The 13471-nt window shown below is 42.5% G+C and overlaps 1 protein-coding gene across 2 annotated transcripts in view; it reads right to left on the reverse strand.

Moving 5' to 3' along the window:
- The window catches only part of xpo6 (exportin 6), a 70558-nt gene that overhangs the window by 17067 nt on the left and 40020 nt on the right, over positions 1–13471 (reverse strand). For both annotated transcript variants that reach the window (XM_046304858.1, XM_046304859.1), the window contains exons 13-14: positions 1877–2036; positions 1353–1445 (exon numbers count right to left, since the gene is read on the reverse strand). In XM_046304858.1, the coding sequence (XP_046160814.1) occupies positions 1353–1445; positions 1877–2036 (253 nt within the window). The remainder of the gene's footprint in view (positions 1–1352; positions 1446–1876; positions 2037–13471) is intronic.

Genomic DNA, 13471 nt, shown 5'->3' on the forward strand with positions numbered 1-13471 from the left:
ACACCATTCATTAACATATTCAGCTGAGGTCTATAACTTAGGAAATGATTTGTATCAAATAACACGCTCTTAATTTTAGAGATGTTCAGGACCAGTTTATTACTGGCCACCCATTCGAAAACAGACTGCAACTCTTTGTTAAGGGTTTCAGTGACTTCATCAGCTGTGGTTGATGAGGAGTACATGATCGAATCGTCAGCATGCATGGACACACATGCTTTGTTTAATGCCAGTGGCAGGTCATTGGTAAAAATAGAAAAGATTAGAGGGCCTAAAGAGCTGCCCTGCGGTATAGCACACTTTACATGTTTGACATTAGAGAAGCTTCCATTAAAGAAAACCCTTCGAGTTATATTAGATAGATAGCTCTGAATCCACGATGGCAGAGGTTGAAAAGCCACAGCACAAACCTTTCAACAGGTTATGCTCAATAATATCAAAGGCAGCACTGTTATCTCCACTCTACTGTGGAGTAACTACAATGTTGTTGAAACATCCTCAGTCTTATTCTTTCACAGTCATTAAACTCTAACTGTTTTAAAGTCCCCATTGGTCTCAAGGTGAAATCCCTGAGTGGCTTCCTTCCTCTCCGGCAACTGAGTCAGGAAGGACGCCTGTATCTTATCTTTATATGATGGCGCCGACAGAGATGGTCGCATCACTTCGAGTTCTGTGTGTATTAAGTAGTTTTTTGGGAATTGTTAGATTACTTGTTAGGTATTACTGCACGGTCAGAACTAGAAGCACAAGCATTTCGCTACACTCGTATTAACATCTGCTAACCATGTGTATGTGACACATACAATTGGATTTGCTTTAATCTTTGTAGTGTCTGGATGTATCCAAAGTGTAATGAATTACTTAACCATGCTCAAAGGGATAATCAATGTCTGCTTTGTATTTTTACCCATCTACCAATACATGCCCTTCTTTGCGATACATTAGAACCTCCCTAGTCTTTATGGTTGAATCTGTGTTTGAAATTCACCGCTCGACTAAGGGACCTTACAGATAATTGTGTGTGTGTGGGGTAGAGAAAAGAGGTAGTCATTCAAAAATCATATTAAACACTAATAGAGTGAGTCCATGCAACTTATTATGTGACTTAAGGAAATGTTTACATCTGATCTTATTTAGGCTTGCCATAACTAAGGGGTTGAATACTTGACAACATTTCTAAAAACATAATTACACTTTGACATTATGGGGTATTGTATGTAGGCCAGTGACACAAAATCAAAATGGTATCAATTTTAAATTCAGGCTGTAACAACAAAATGTGGTTAAAGTTAAGGGATGTGAATACTTTCTGAAGGCACTGTAGACCGTGGCAGTAAACGGTTGACACTCACACGTCGATGAGGTCCGGCTTGAGCACAGATGGCACGGCAGTCTCCAAGTCATACAGGCTGATCTGAGAGCCATAGCATGTGACCTCCACCAACCTAGAAACACAAGTGCAGACACACTAAACAATGATGCAATCTGAATTATTTCCTTATCAAAATTCTCCCCTGTAATACAAGACAGGATTGGGGTCAATTTGATTTCAATTCAGGAAATACTGCATTGTCAATTCCAAATCAAGACATAAAATCGTCATGCCACTTCAAAAATTAACTTGGAATAATTCAATCAAGTGTAGGTGGTCAGTCAGGAAAATGCATAATTTCATTTTGGCCAAAAGCTATTTTCTCCCTTTCTCTTTCACATATTGGAGGCCACCAAAGGGATAGACACTAGGAACCAAAACGAAGTTAGACACTGATGTTTGACAACAGAGCAAGTGGGTCAAATTCATTTTCATTTAGCCAATTCAGGAAGTAAACTGAAATATCAATGGATGCGACTGAATGAAGAAGTGTGGCACACTAACCGCTCCACCACCGCTAGCGCATCGTTGAAGCGTGCGGCGAAAACGTCCCCAATGAAATACCCAGCCAGCCTCCCAACAGCCTGAAGTAGGGAGCTGAGGTCCCTGAGAGCGCAGTGTAGCCTCCGACAATCATTCTCTGCTGTAATGTTCAGTCTCCGACCTGCCACAAATAAAGAGTAGAGATGAGGATAAGCACATGCTCAATTTCATGAATTAATCTTTCAGTAGTCCATTACATGCATTGCATGCTTTTCAGAAGACTCTTTCAGTACTGAAAATGACTTGGTGCTTTTTTACAGCACTTTTGGTAAAATGAAAGGCAAACAACCCCTGCCTTCTGAGAGAACTAATTAGGTGTTAGAAAAATGGCCCAGCCTATGAGAGATACTACCATATCACTTAGACCTATCCTATTCCTTAAAATCTACATCTGTAACAATGAGATAGGTACTGAAAGTTATTTCTGGATACCACGATTGGGATTTATTCACTGCAGATGTCTAAAAAAACAAAACGTCTTGATTGTGTGCATCTTCACACCCCAGAGCTAATACTTGGCAGAAGCATCTTTTGTAACCAGTCAGCTGTGAATAATTTTGAATACGATTCTACCAACTGCACAACTCTTAGGGCAACACACACTCAGTCGGCAGTTTATTAGGTACCTCACCCGTTCATGAAAATGGTTCGCTCCTACAGACAGTGAGTCACGTGGCTTGCTATATAAAGCAGGCATCGAGGTATTTAGTTACTGTTGGATTTAACATTAAAATGGGCAAAACTAGTGACCTAAGCGACTTGGAGCGTGGTATGATTGTCTGTGCCAGGCGCACCAGTTCCAGTATCTCAAAAATGGCCGGCCTCCTAGGCTTTTCACGCACAAGTGTCTAGGGTTTACTGAGAATGGTGCGACAAAAAAAAAAGTCAGTGGTAGTTCTCTGGGCAAAAACAGTTTATTGATGAGAGGTCGAAGGAAAATGGCAAGAATCATTCAAGCTAACAGGCGGGCCACAAACAGGCAAATAACGCACAGTACAACAGTGCTGTGCAGATTGGCATCTTAGAACGCAAACTTGTCGGTCCTCGTCACAGATGGGCTATTGTAGCAGGCGTCCACACCGGGTTACAATCCTATCAGTTAAAAACAAGAAGAAGAAGCTCCAGTAGGCACACGATCGCCAACACTGGACAATTGAGGAGTGGAAAAACATTGCTTGGTCTGACGAATCCTGGTTCCTGATGGCAGTCAGGATTTGGCGTAAGCAGCATGAGTCCATGGCCCCACCCTGCCTGGTGTCAACGGTACAGGCTGGCAGCGGTAGTGTTAATGTTTTATTAACTATGATTTACTCAGGGGAGCCCAATTGAGATCAGGGTCTCATTTTCAATAGTCCCCTGAGACCATAAAGCAAAACACAATAATGTGTGGGGAATGCTTTCCCGGCACACGTTAGGTCCATTCATACCAATTGAGCAACGTTTGAACGCAACACCTTGTAGAATCCACGCCCCGAAGAATTCAGGCTCTTCTGGAGGCAAAGGGGGTCCGACCCATCGGCCAATGAGTGTATATCCATTGTTTTTGTAAAATTACTCAGTACATTTAATTGGGAATCATTGATGGAGGGCAATATTCAAACCTGGTCTTTGATTATGAAGAACATTTTAGTCAGGAATGAGAATGGACCACTTAATACCACTTGAAAAGCCCTTCTAGCAAATGATTCTGGTGTGTCTTTGGCAATCAGTCTGAAAACCTAGTATCACATTTCCTTATCTCCAAAATCATATCGTTGTCACGCCTCCCTTGAAACACTTTTTGGCGTATCTCCATTCGTTAGGCTGCTGGCTAACATTATGCTTTTCTTCCAGGAATGTCTTTTTACATAATAATAATAATAAAGATTCCATGATTTTATTTTTGTAAGATCCAAAAAAAACTGAGGCAGTGGGAGAACATATTCAAGTAAGTAAATACATTTTTCAAATGTAATTTTTTAAAATTATTACCTAGCTAGCTAGCTGGCTACAGTAGGTGCCTTTGTAGGCTAACGCAACTAAGCTGCTAGCTAAGTAAATTAAATGTATCAGCTAGCTAACTTCCTATTAGCTAGCCTTCTTGATGTAATTCACTGTAAATTAAAAACAGTCTCCAAATGCATTTGTAAATAACAGTCATGAAAAGGGGTGAAATTGCAGCTCCAGCTGTCAGTAAAAGGAGAGTGTAGGCTACTGCACAGAGCAGGTCATTTTGTGGGAGGACATTATGAAAAGATTCTCCAGTCCCTAGAGAGTAAAACTTTGAGGACAAAGAGAACATAATATTCAGTGCCAACTAATTTGAGTATAATAAAGCCTGTCTTTGTGTTGTTTTCTGTCTTCAGATAGGGAAACCAAAGCCTGCTTGCAAATTAAGACAGCACTCCTAATGAATGTCGCAAGAGACCAAGAGTATATCTTAGATGTCATGGGTTACATAGTGCCTTCAGTGAGTATTCATACCCATTGACTTATTCCACATTTCGTTGCGTTACAGCCCAAATTCAAAATAGTTTAAATATTTGTTTTATCCTCTCACCCATCTACACACAAAACCCCATAATAACAACGTGAAGACATGTTTTCAGAAATATTTGCAAGTTTATAGAAATAAATACATGAGGCAACACGTTAGAATGACCTTTGGCAGTGATTACAGCTGTGAGTCTTTCTGGGTAAGTCTCTAAGCGCTTTGGACACTTGATTTGTACAATATTTGAACAAAATTCTCCAAGCTCTGTCAAGTTGGTTGTTGATCATTCCTAAACAGCCATGATCAAGTCTAGCCATAGATTTTCAAGTAGATTTATTTTTATCACAAAAAACATGACAAGCATATCCATTACATTTACATTTAAGTCATTTAGCAGACACTCTTATCCAGGGCGACTTACAAATTGGTGCATTCACCTTATGACATCCAGTGGAACAGCCACTTTACAATAGTGCATCTAAATCTTAAGGGGGGGGGGTGAGAAGGATTACTTTATCCTATCCTAGGTATTCCTTAAAGAGGTGGGGTTTCAGGTGTCTCCGGAAGATGGTGATTGACTCCGCTGTCCTGGCATCGTGAGGGAGTTTGTTCCACCATTGGGGGGCCAGAGCAGCGAACAGTTTTGACTGGGCTGAGCGGGAACTGTACTTCCTCAGTGGTAGGGAGGCGAGCAGGCCAGAGGTGGATGAACGCAGTGCCCTTGTTTGGGTGTAGGGCCTGATCAGAGCCTGGAGGTACTGAGGTGCCGTTCCCCTCACAGCTCCGTATGCAAGCACCATGGTCTTGTAGCGGATGCGAGCTTCAACTGGAAGCCAGTGGAGAGAGCGGAGGAGCGGGGTGACGTGAGAGAACTTGGGAAGGTTGAACACCAGACGGGCTGCGGCGTTCTGGATGACAAGTGCCTGGATTAGGACCTGCGCCGCTTCCTGTGTGAGGCAGGGTCGTACTCTGCGGATGTTGTAGAGCATGAACCTACAGGAACGGGCCACCGCCTTGATGTTAGTTGAGAAGGACAGGGTGTTGTCCAGGATCATGCCAAGGTTCTTAGCGCTCTGGGAGGAGGACACAATGGAGTTGTCAACCGTGATGGCGAGATCATGGAACATCCATAACATGAGGCAGTCACCACCATGCTTGAAACTATGAAGTGGTACTCAGTGATGTGTTGGATTTGTCCCAAATGTAACATTTTGAATTCAGGACATAAAACATTTTTGGTTTTGTTTTGTACACAGTGTATTTGGGCTTGAGGTTGAATACTGAGACTCAAACAGACTCAAAAATTTCAGCTTTTAATTTGTAATCCATTTATAAAATTTTCTAAAAACAATTCCACTTTGACATTATGGGGTATTGTGTGTGTGGGCCAGTGACACAAAATCTCAATTTAATCAATTTTGATTCAGGATGTGAAACAAAATGTGGAAAAAGTCAAGGGGTGTGAATATTCTCAGAAGGCACTGTATCTATTGGCCTACATACTTCAGCAAATGTACACAAAAACAGTTAATCACACAATGTATAAACCTAAACCTAACCAGCAGGCCAACCCTGCTGGATGGAGGTCTGCTGGGTGTGGAGGGTTCTGTTTCAGCCCAGCAATTAAAACCTGATTCAACTTAAACCTCAAGTGTGCTACTGCTTTACTGGAACAGTAGTGTGCTCACCCAGTAGATCAGGGATCAGTGGGGCAAGGTTGGCCACCACTGGTATCGAGTTCATTTTGTTTACTTGAAATAACGCTTTAGTAATAATAGTCCACTTGTTACAACTCAATTATCTACTGTTGTTAAGACCTCTAATCTTTACATAGGAGTTAGCTTATTTATACATTTTGCAGTGATTAAGTGTTTTGATTCTTTGAAGTATTTAAAAATGTTATTTGTTAAACTATTAATAACAAAATAAATTAGTGTCAATGTTGATTAATCACAATTCTGCAATGAAGAGGGGAAGGGGTTTGGTTATAATGTTTCTGTTGTATTCTCAAATGAACATTTCCTTTTTGTTTATTTGTAAGATCAATAATCCGTTTTTTTCAAAAGTCAAAAGTATGGACACCTACTCAAGGGTTTTTCTTTATTTTTACTATTTTCTTCATTGTAGAAACAAATATAAAAATGTGATTCTTCAAAGTAACCACCCTTTTGCATTGACAGCTTTGCACACGCTTGGCATTCTCTCAACCAGCTTAATGGGGTAGTCACCTGGAATGCATTTCAATTAACAGGTGTGCCTTGTTAAAAGTTCATTAGTAGGATTGCTTTCGTTCTAAATGCGTTTGAGCCAATCAGTTGTGTTGTGACAAGGTAGGTGTGGTATAGCGGAGATAGCCCTATTTGGTAAAAGAACAAGTACATATTATGGCAAGAACAACACAAATAAGCAAAGAGAAACGACAGTCCATCATTAGTTTAAGAAATTAAGGTCAGTCAATATGGGACATATCAAGAACTTTGAAAGTCTCTTCAAGTGCAGTTGCAAAGACCATCAAGCGCTATGATGAAACTGGCTCTCATGAAGACCGCCACAGGAAAGGAAGACCCTGAGTTACCTCTGCTGCAGAGGAGAAGTTCAATAGAGTTAACTGCACCTCAGATTGCATCCCAAAAAAATGCTTCAGAGTTCAAGTAACAGACACATCAACTGTTCAGAGGAGACTGCGTGAATCAGGCCTTCATGGTCGAATTGCTGCAAAGAAACCACTACTAAAGGACACCAATAAGAAGAGACTTGCTTGGGACCAAAAACACAAGCAATGCACATTAGACAAGTGGAAATCTGCCCTTTGGTCTGATGAGTCCATATTTGAGATTTTTGGTTCCAACCGCCGTGTCTTTGTGAGACGCAAAGTAGGTGAACGGCTGATCTACCGCATGTGTGGTTCCCACCATGAAGCATGGAGGTGGTGTGATGGTGCTTTGCTCGTGACACGGTCTGTGATTTACTTAGAATTCAACGCACACTTAATCAGCATTCTGCGGTGATACGCCATCCCGTCTGGTTTGCGCTTAGTAGAACTAACATTTGTTTTTCAACAGGACAATGACCCAACACACCTCCAGGCTGTTTAAGGGCTATTTGACCAAGAAAGAGAGTGATGGAATGCTGCGTCAGATGACCTGGCCTCCACAATCACCCAAACCCCAAGCCAATTGAGATGGTTTGGGATGAGTTGGACTGCAGAGTGAAGGAAAACATCAAACAAGTGATCAGCATCTCCTTCAAGACTGTTGGAAAAGCATTCCTCATGAAGCTGGTTGAGAGAATGCCAAAAGTATGCAAAGCTGTCATCAAGGTGGCTACTTTGAAGAATCAAAAATATATTTTGATTTGTTTAACCGTCCATATGTGTTATTTCATAGTTTTGATTTCTTCACTACTATTCAACAATGTAGAAAATAGTAAAAAAATAAGAAAAACCCTTAAATGTGTAGGTGTGTCCAGACTTTTGAATGGCACTACATGTGAAACCATTTCGCAGCTTATATGGCCTGCATCGGCAATGCAAATAACATTTTATGTCACATGGGCCGAATACAAGGGGTGTAGCAATGCTTGCACCATAGTACCCTCCAAGCTCGTCATCAAGCTCGAGACCCTGGGTCTCGACCGCGCCCTGTGCAACTGGGTACTGGACTTCCTGACGGGCCGCCCCCAGGTGGTGAGGGTAGGCAACAACATCTCCACCCCGCTGATCCTCAACACTGGGGCCCCACAAGGGTGCGTTCTGGGCCCTCTCCTGTACTCCCTGTTCACCCACGACTGCGTAGCCACGCACGCCTCCAACTCAATCATCAAATTTGCGGATGACACAACAGTGGTAGGCTTGATTACCAACAACGACGAGACGGCCTACAGGGAGGAGGTGAGGGCCCTCGGAGTGTGGTGTCAGGAAAATAACCTCACACTCAACGTCAACAAAACTAAGGAGATGATTGTGGACTTCAGGAAACAGCAGAGGGAACACCCCCCTATCCACATCGATGGAACAGTAGTGGAGAGGGTAGTAAGTTTTATGTTCCTCGGCATACACATCACAGACAAACTGAATTGGTCCACTCACAAAGACAGCGTCGTGAAGAAGGCGCAGCAGCGCCTCTTCAACCTCAGGAGGCTGAAGAAATTCGGCTTGTCACCAAAAGCACTCACAAACTTCTACAGATGCACAATTGAGAGCATCCTGGCGGGCTGTATCACCGCCTGGTACGGCAACTGCTCCGCCCACAACCGTAAGGCTCTCCAGAGGGTAGTGAGGTCTGCACAAAGCATCACCGGGGGCAAACTACCTGCCCTCCAGGACACCTACACCACCCGATGTTACAGAAAGGCCATAAAGATCATCAAGGACATCAACCACCCGAGCCACTGCCTGTTCACCCCGCTATCATCCAGAAGGCGAGGTCAGTACAGGTGCATCAATGCTGGGACCGAGAGACTGAAAAACAGCTTCTATCTCAAGGCCATCAGACTGTTAAACAGCCACCACTAACATTGAGTGGCTGCTGCAAACACACTGACACTGACTCAACTCCAGCCACTTTAATAATGGGAATTGATGGGAAATTATGTAAATATATCACTAGCCACTTTAAACAATGCTACCTTATATAATGTTACTTACCCTACATTATTAATCTCATAGGCATACGTATATACTGTACTCTATATCATCGACTGCATCCTTATGTAATACATGTATCACTAGCCACTTTAACTATGCCACTTTTTTACATACTCATCTCATATGTATATACTGTACTCGATACCATCTACTGTATCTTGCCTATGCTGCTCTGTACCATCACTCATTCATATATCCTTATGTACATTATTTATCCCCTTACACTGTGTATAAGACAGTAGTTTTGGAATTGTTAGTTAGATTACTTGTTGGTTATGACTAAACTGTCGGAACTAGAAGCACAAGCATTTCGCTACATTCGCATTAACATCTGCTAACCATGTGTATGTGACAAATACAATTTGATTTGATTTGCTTACGAGCAATGTTCCAAAGTAAAATAACATTTTTGGGGCACTGAGCAGATTTTAGATCTTGGGAGCTGAATTTTGTGTGTAACTTACGTATACACAGACTGTAGAGTTAGTTTTAGACAGTATCCAATAGGCTACTGTAGCAAATTGAGCATAATAGCGACAAAACAAGCGGCGCAAATCCCGTAAAATGTTCACGTGGAAATAAACTCTCAAAAACTCAGCGTTCATTTCCAGAAAACTTCATGTCTAAATATTTCTATGAACATAAGATTCAACAACTGAGACAAACTTAAGTTCAGACATATAACTAACAGAATTGGAATCATGTGTCCCTGAACAAAGGGGGGGGACAAAATCAAAAGTAACAGTCTGTATCTGGTGTGGCCACCAGCTGCATTAAGTACTGCAGTGAATCACCTCCGAATCTGGACTGCAGATTTGCCAGTTCTTGCTGTGAGATGTTACCCCACTCTTATACCAAGGCACGTGCATGTTCCCAGACATTACACTTTTGTTTTTAAGTCCTGGATATCAAACCCCTTAATGTTACTGTTGGACATTTCTCAGGGGAATGGCCATAGCCCTCACCCTCCGATCCAACAGGTCCCAGACGTGCTCAATGGGATTGAGATCCGGGCTCTTCGCCAGCCATGGCATAACAGACATTCCTGTCTTGCAGGAAATCACGCACAGAATGAGCAGTATGGCTGGCCCTACATTGTCATGCTGGAGGGTCATGTCAGGATGAGCCTGCAGGAAGGGTACCACATGAGGGAGGATGTCTTCCTTGTAACGTACAGCGCTGAGATTGCCTGCAATGACAACAAGCCCAGTCTGATGATGCTGTGACACACCGCCCCGACCATGACGGACCCACCACCACCTCGATCCCGCTCCAGAGTACAGGCCCGCCTCGATCCCGCTCCAGAGTACAGGCCTCTGTGTAACCCTCATTCCTTCAACAATAAACGCGAATCTGACCATCACCCCCCCAGTGAGAAAAAAACGCGACGCGTCAGTGAAGAGCACTTCTTGCCAGTCCTGTCTGGTCCAGCGACGGTGGGTTTGTGCCCATAGGCGACATTGTTGCCGGTGATGTCTGGTGAGGACCTGCCTTACAACAGGCCTACAAGTGCTCAGTCCAGCCTCTCTCGGGCTATTGCGGACAGTCTGAGCACTGATGGAGGGATTGTGCGTTCCTGGTGTAACTCGGGCAGTTGTTGCCATCCTGTACCTGTCCCGCAGGTGTGATGTTCAGATGTACCGATTCTGTGCAGGTGTTGTTACACGTGGTCTGCCACTGCGAGGACGATCAGCTGTCCGTCCTGTAGCGCCATCTTAGGCATCTCACAGTACGGAAGTCAGTCTCACACAGAAGTCAGTTCTATTTGAGACGCAGATCGCGCCGTAAGTCCTGCCTCTCCCATTTCCTCATTGGTTTACCCACGTGGGTGACCGAAAGACAAACGAGGTCGGTGGCGGTAATGCACGTAATTTATGAAAGTTGCCAATAGCAATATAAAGTCCAGAGAAGAAAAAGCATGGAAGGAGGAGAGAACACTAGAAACGATTCGGATGATCGGTTTATGTGTGGATTAATTGTCGGAGTAGAGGACCTTATTTTACCTGAAATGCACAACTCAATGTTTATATCCCAGGACAAATTAGCTAGCAACAGCAATCTAGCTAAATAGGACAAATTAGCTAGCAAGTGCAAGCTAGCTAGCTAAATTTCCATAAAAGTTCAATGCTTTTCGACCTGTCCCCAAATATATGTAATTGGTTCAGAGTGTATGATTTCTTTAACCTGTGTGTCGTGATCACGTTTGGTGAGGGAGGACAAAATAACTGTATGCACGATAGCGCACGCGCACAGCCGGTTTGGGTTCCGTGTAAGTTTTCATAACGGTGACCTTAATTTCCTACAGTCTGTAAGCTGTTAGTGTCTTAACGACCGTTCCACAGATGCATGTTCATTAATTGATTATGGTTCATTGAACAAGCATGGGAAACAGTGTTAAACGCTTTACAAAAGAAGATCTGTGAAGTTATTTGGATTTTTACGAATTATCTTTGAAAGACAGGGTCCGGAAAAAGGGGCGCTTCTTTTGTTTTTACTGAGTTTAGCTTTTGATTTCGGTGATGTAGCAGCCTATAGTGGCCTTTATATGGTGTTCAATGCAAGCCTATATTGCATGAGACTTTTAAAAACGTTTTTCATTATGAAGGGCTTGACATTAATTCATGATTTTTTTGTTGGTCTGTAACATGGACCAAATAGGTGACTGTAAATTACATTGTGTTGTATGATACAAGACACCACTTTACAAAATAAAATGTATTATTATTACCATACAGAGAATTAGACTATGTAGGCTTCTCTTCTGCCTATTGGTTTATCTGCATATTCAAGCCTGTCAAAATACAACACCGCCCCTTTAATTAAGGCATACGCTTTTTAACTGACTGGCTTTTCAAAGATGGCTTGAAATATAGCCTACACATTTTGTGATTTTGTTGGAAGCAGTAACCCGCCGTTGTTGACCTGAGATGTAGGCTTGATTACCATTATTATCTACGACTGGGCTAATAAATCGCTAACTAGCAAAGAATATAAACAAATGTGCACATGCACGGATCTGAAAAACGCATTCACTCGAGGATGATTTAAAGTCTGTGCTACCCTCTCCAATAGGATTATACTCCGCTGCGCTCTGGCTCTGCCTACAACAAAACCCCAGACTCAATCTTGCAAAGTTATATATTTTTTTGTTTGTTGCATTGAAAAGGGGGTGATATAATGTTGACTTTATCACAAAAAAAAAAACGTTGACTTATATAGTGCAAACTAATGGAGCGAACTCAGTAACGTTCAATCACCTGCGTCTCTGCGCAGCACTGACCTAAAGGAAGAAAGAGGCTGCGCACGCACACAGTTTAGAGGGAACATTGCCCTTCCCAACGACGCAGTTAAAATAATTATAATCGTAACACAAGGAATAAAATACACAAGAATGGAGCCATATACAGGGAGTACCAGTACCAGATCAATCTACAGGGGTATGATGTAATTGAGGTAGATACAGTACATTAGGAAAGTATTCAGAACCCTTGACTTTTTCCACATTTTGTTACATTAGATTAATTCAAAAATGTATACAATTATTTGTTTCCATCAGCCTACGCACAATACCCCATAATGAAAAAGTGACAACAGGTTTGTAGATTTTTTTGTGCAAATTTCTGAAAGTAAAATCTTATTTACATAAGTATTCAGACACTGCTATGAGAGTCGAAATTGAGCTCAGATGCATCCTGTTTTCATTGATCATCCTTGAGATGTTTCTACAACTTGTGGTAAATTCAATTGATTGGACATTATTTGGAAAGGTAAACGGGGCGGCAGGTACCCTAGTGGTTAGAGCATTGGGCCAGTAACTGAAAAGTTGGGGCTCAAAACCGCGAGCTGACAAAGTAAAACAAATCTGTCGTTCTGCCCCTGTACAAGGCCACTGTTCCCGGTAGGCAATCGTTGAAAATAAGAATTTGTTCTTAATTAACTGACTTGCCTAGTTAAATAAAAGGTTAAAAAAAGAACCATCTGTGTATATAAGTGTACAACACTTCAAAATCACTGAGACGCGGGCAGTGCATGTTTGAGCAAAAACAATCCATGAGGTCGAAGCAATTGTCCGTGGAGCTCTGAGACAGGATTGTGTCGAAGCACAGAGCCACGAAGGGTACCAAAAATGTCTGCAGCATTGATGCATCATCGTTATTTTTGTGGATGATGCACACTGCCTGCCCTAAAGGACACCAGGTGTCGCAGGAAGGCCAAGAAGATGATCAGGGACTCCAACCATGCCCTGTTCTCAACACTTCAAATCACGCAGACGTGGGCAGTGCAGGAGCATCATGGCAAAAACTGGAAGACTGGCCAATAGTTTCTACCCTCAGACCATCAGGCTGCTGAATAGATACACCCCCTATGCAACCCCCCCTCCCCTGTTAATGAAATCTGTAATCACAAAATGTTTCAAGTTGACCACCACTGTACAGCA

This window comes from Oncorhynchus gorbuscha, linkage group LG16 (genome assembly GCF_021184085.1).
Source record: "Oncorhynchus gorbuscha isolate QuinsamMale2020 ecotype Even-year linkage group LG16, OgorEven_v1.0, whole genome shotgun sequence".
Classification (NCBI taxonomy): Eukaryota; Metazoa; Chordata; class Actinopteri; order Salmoniformes; family Salmonidae; genus Oncorhynchus; species Oncorhynchus gorbuscha.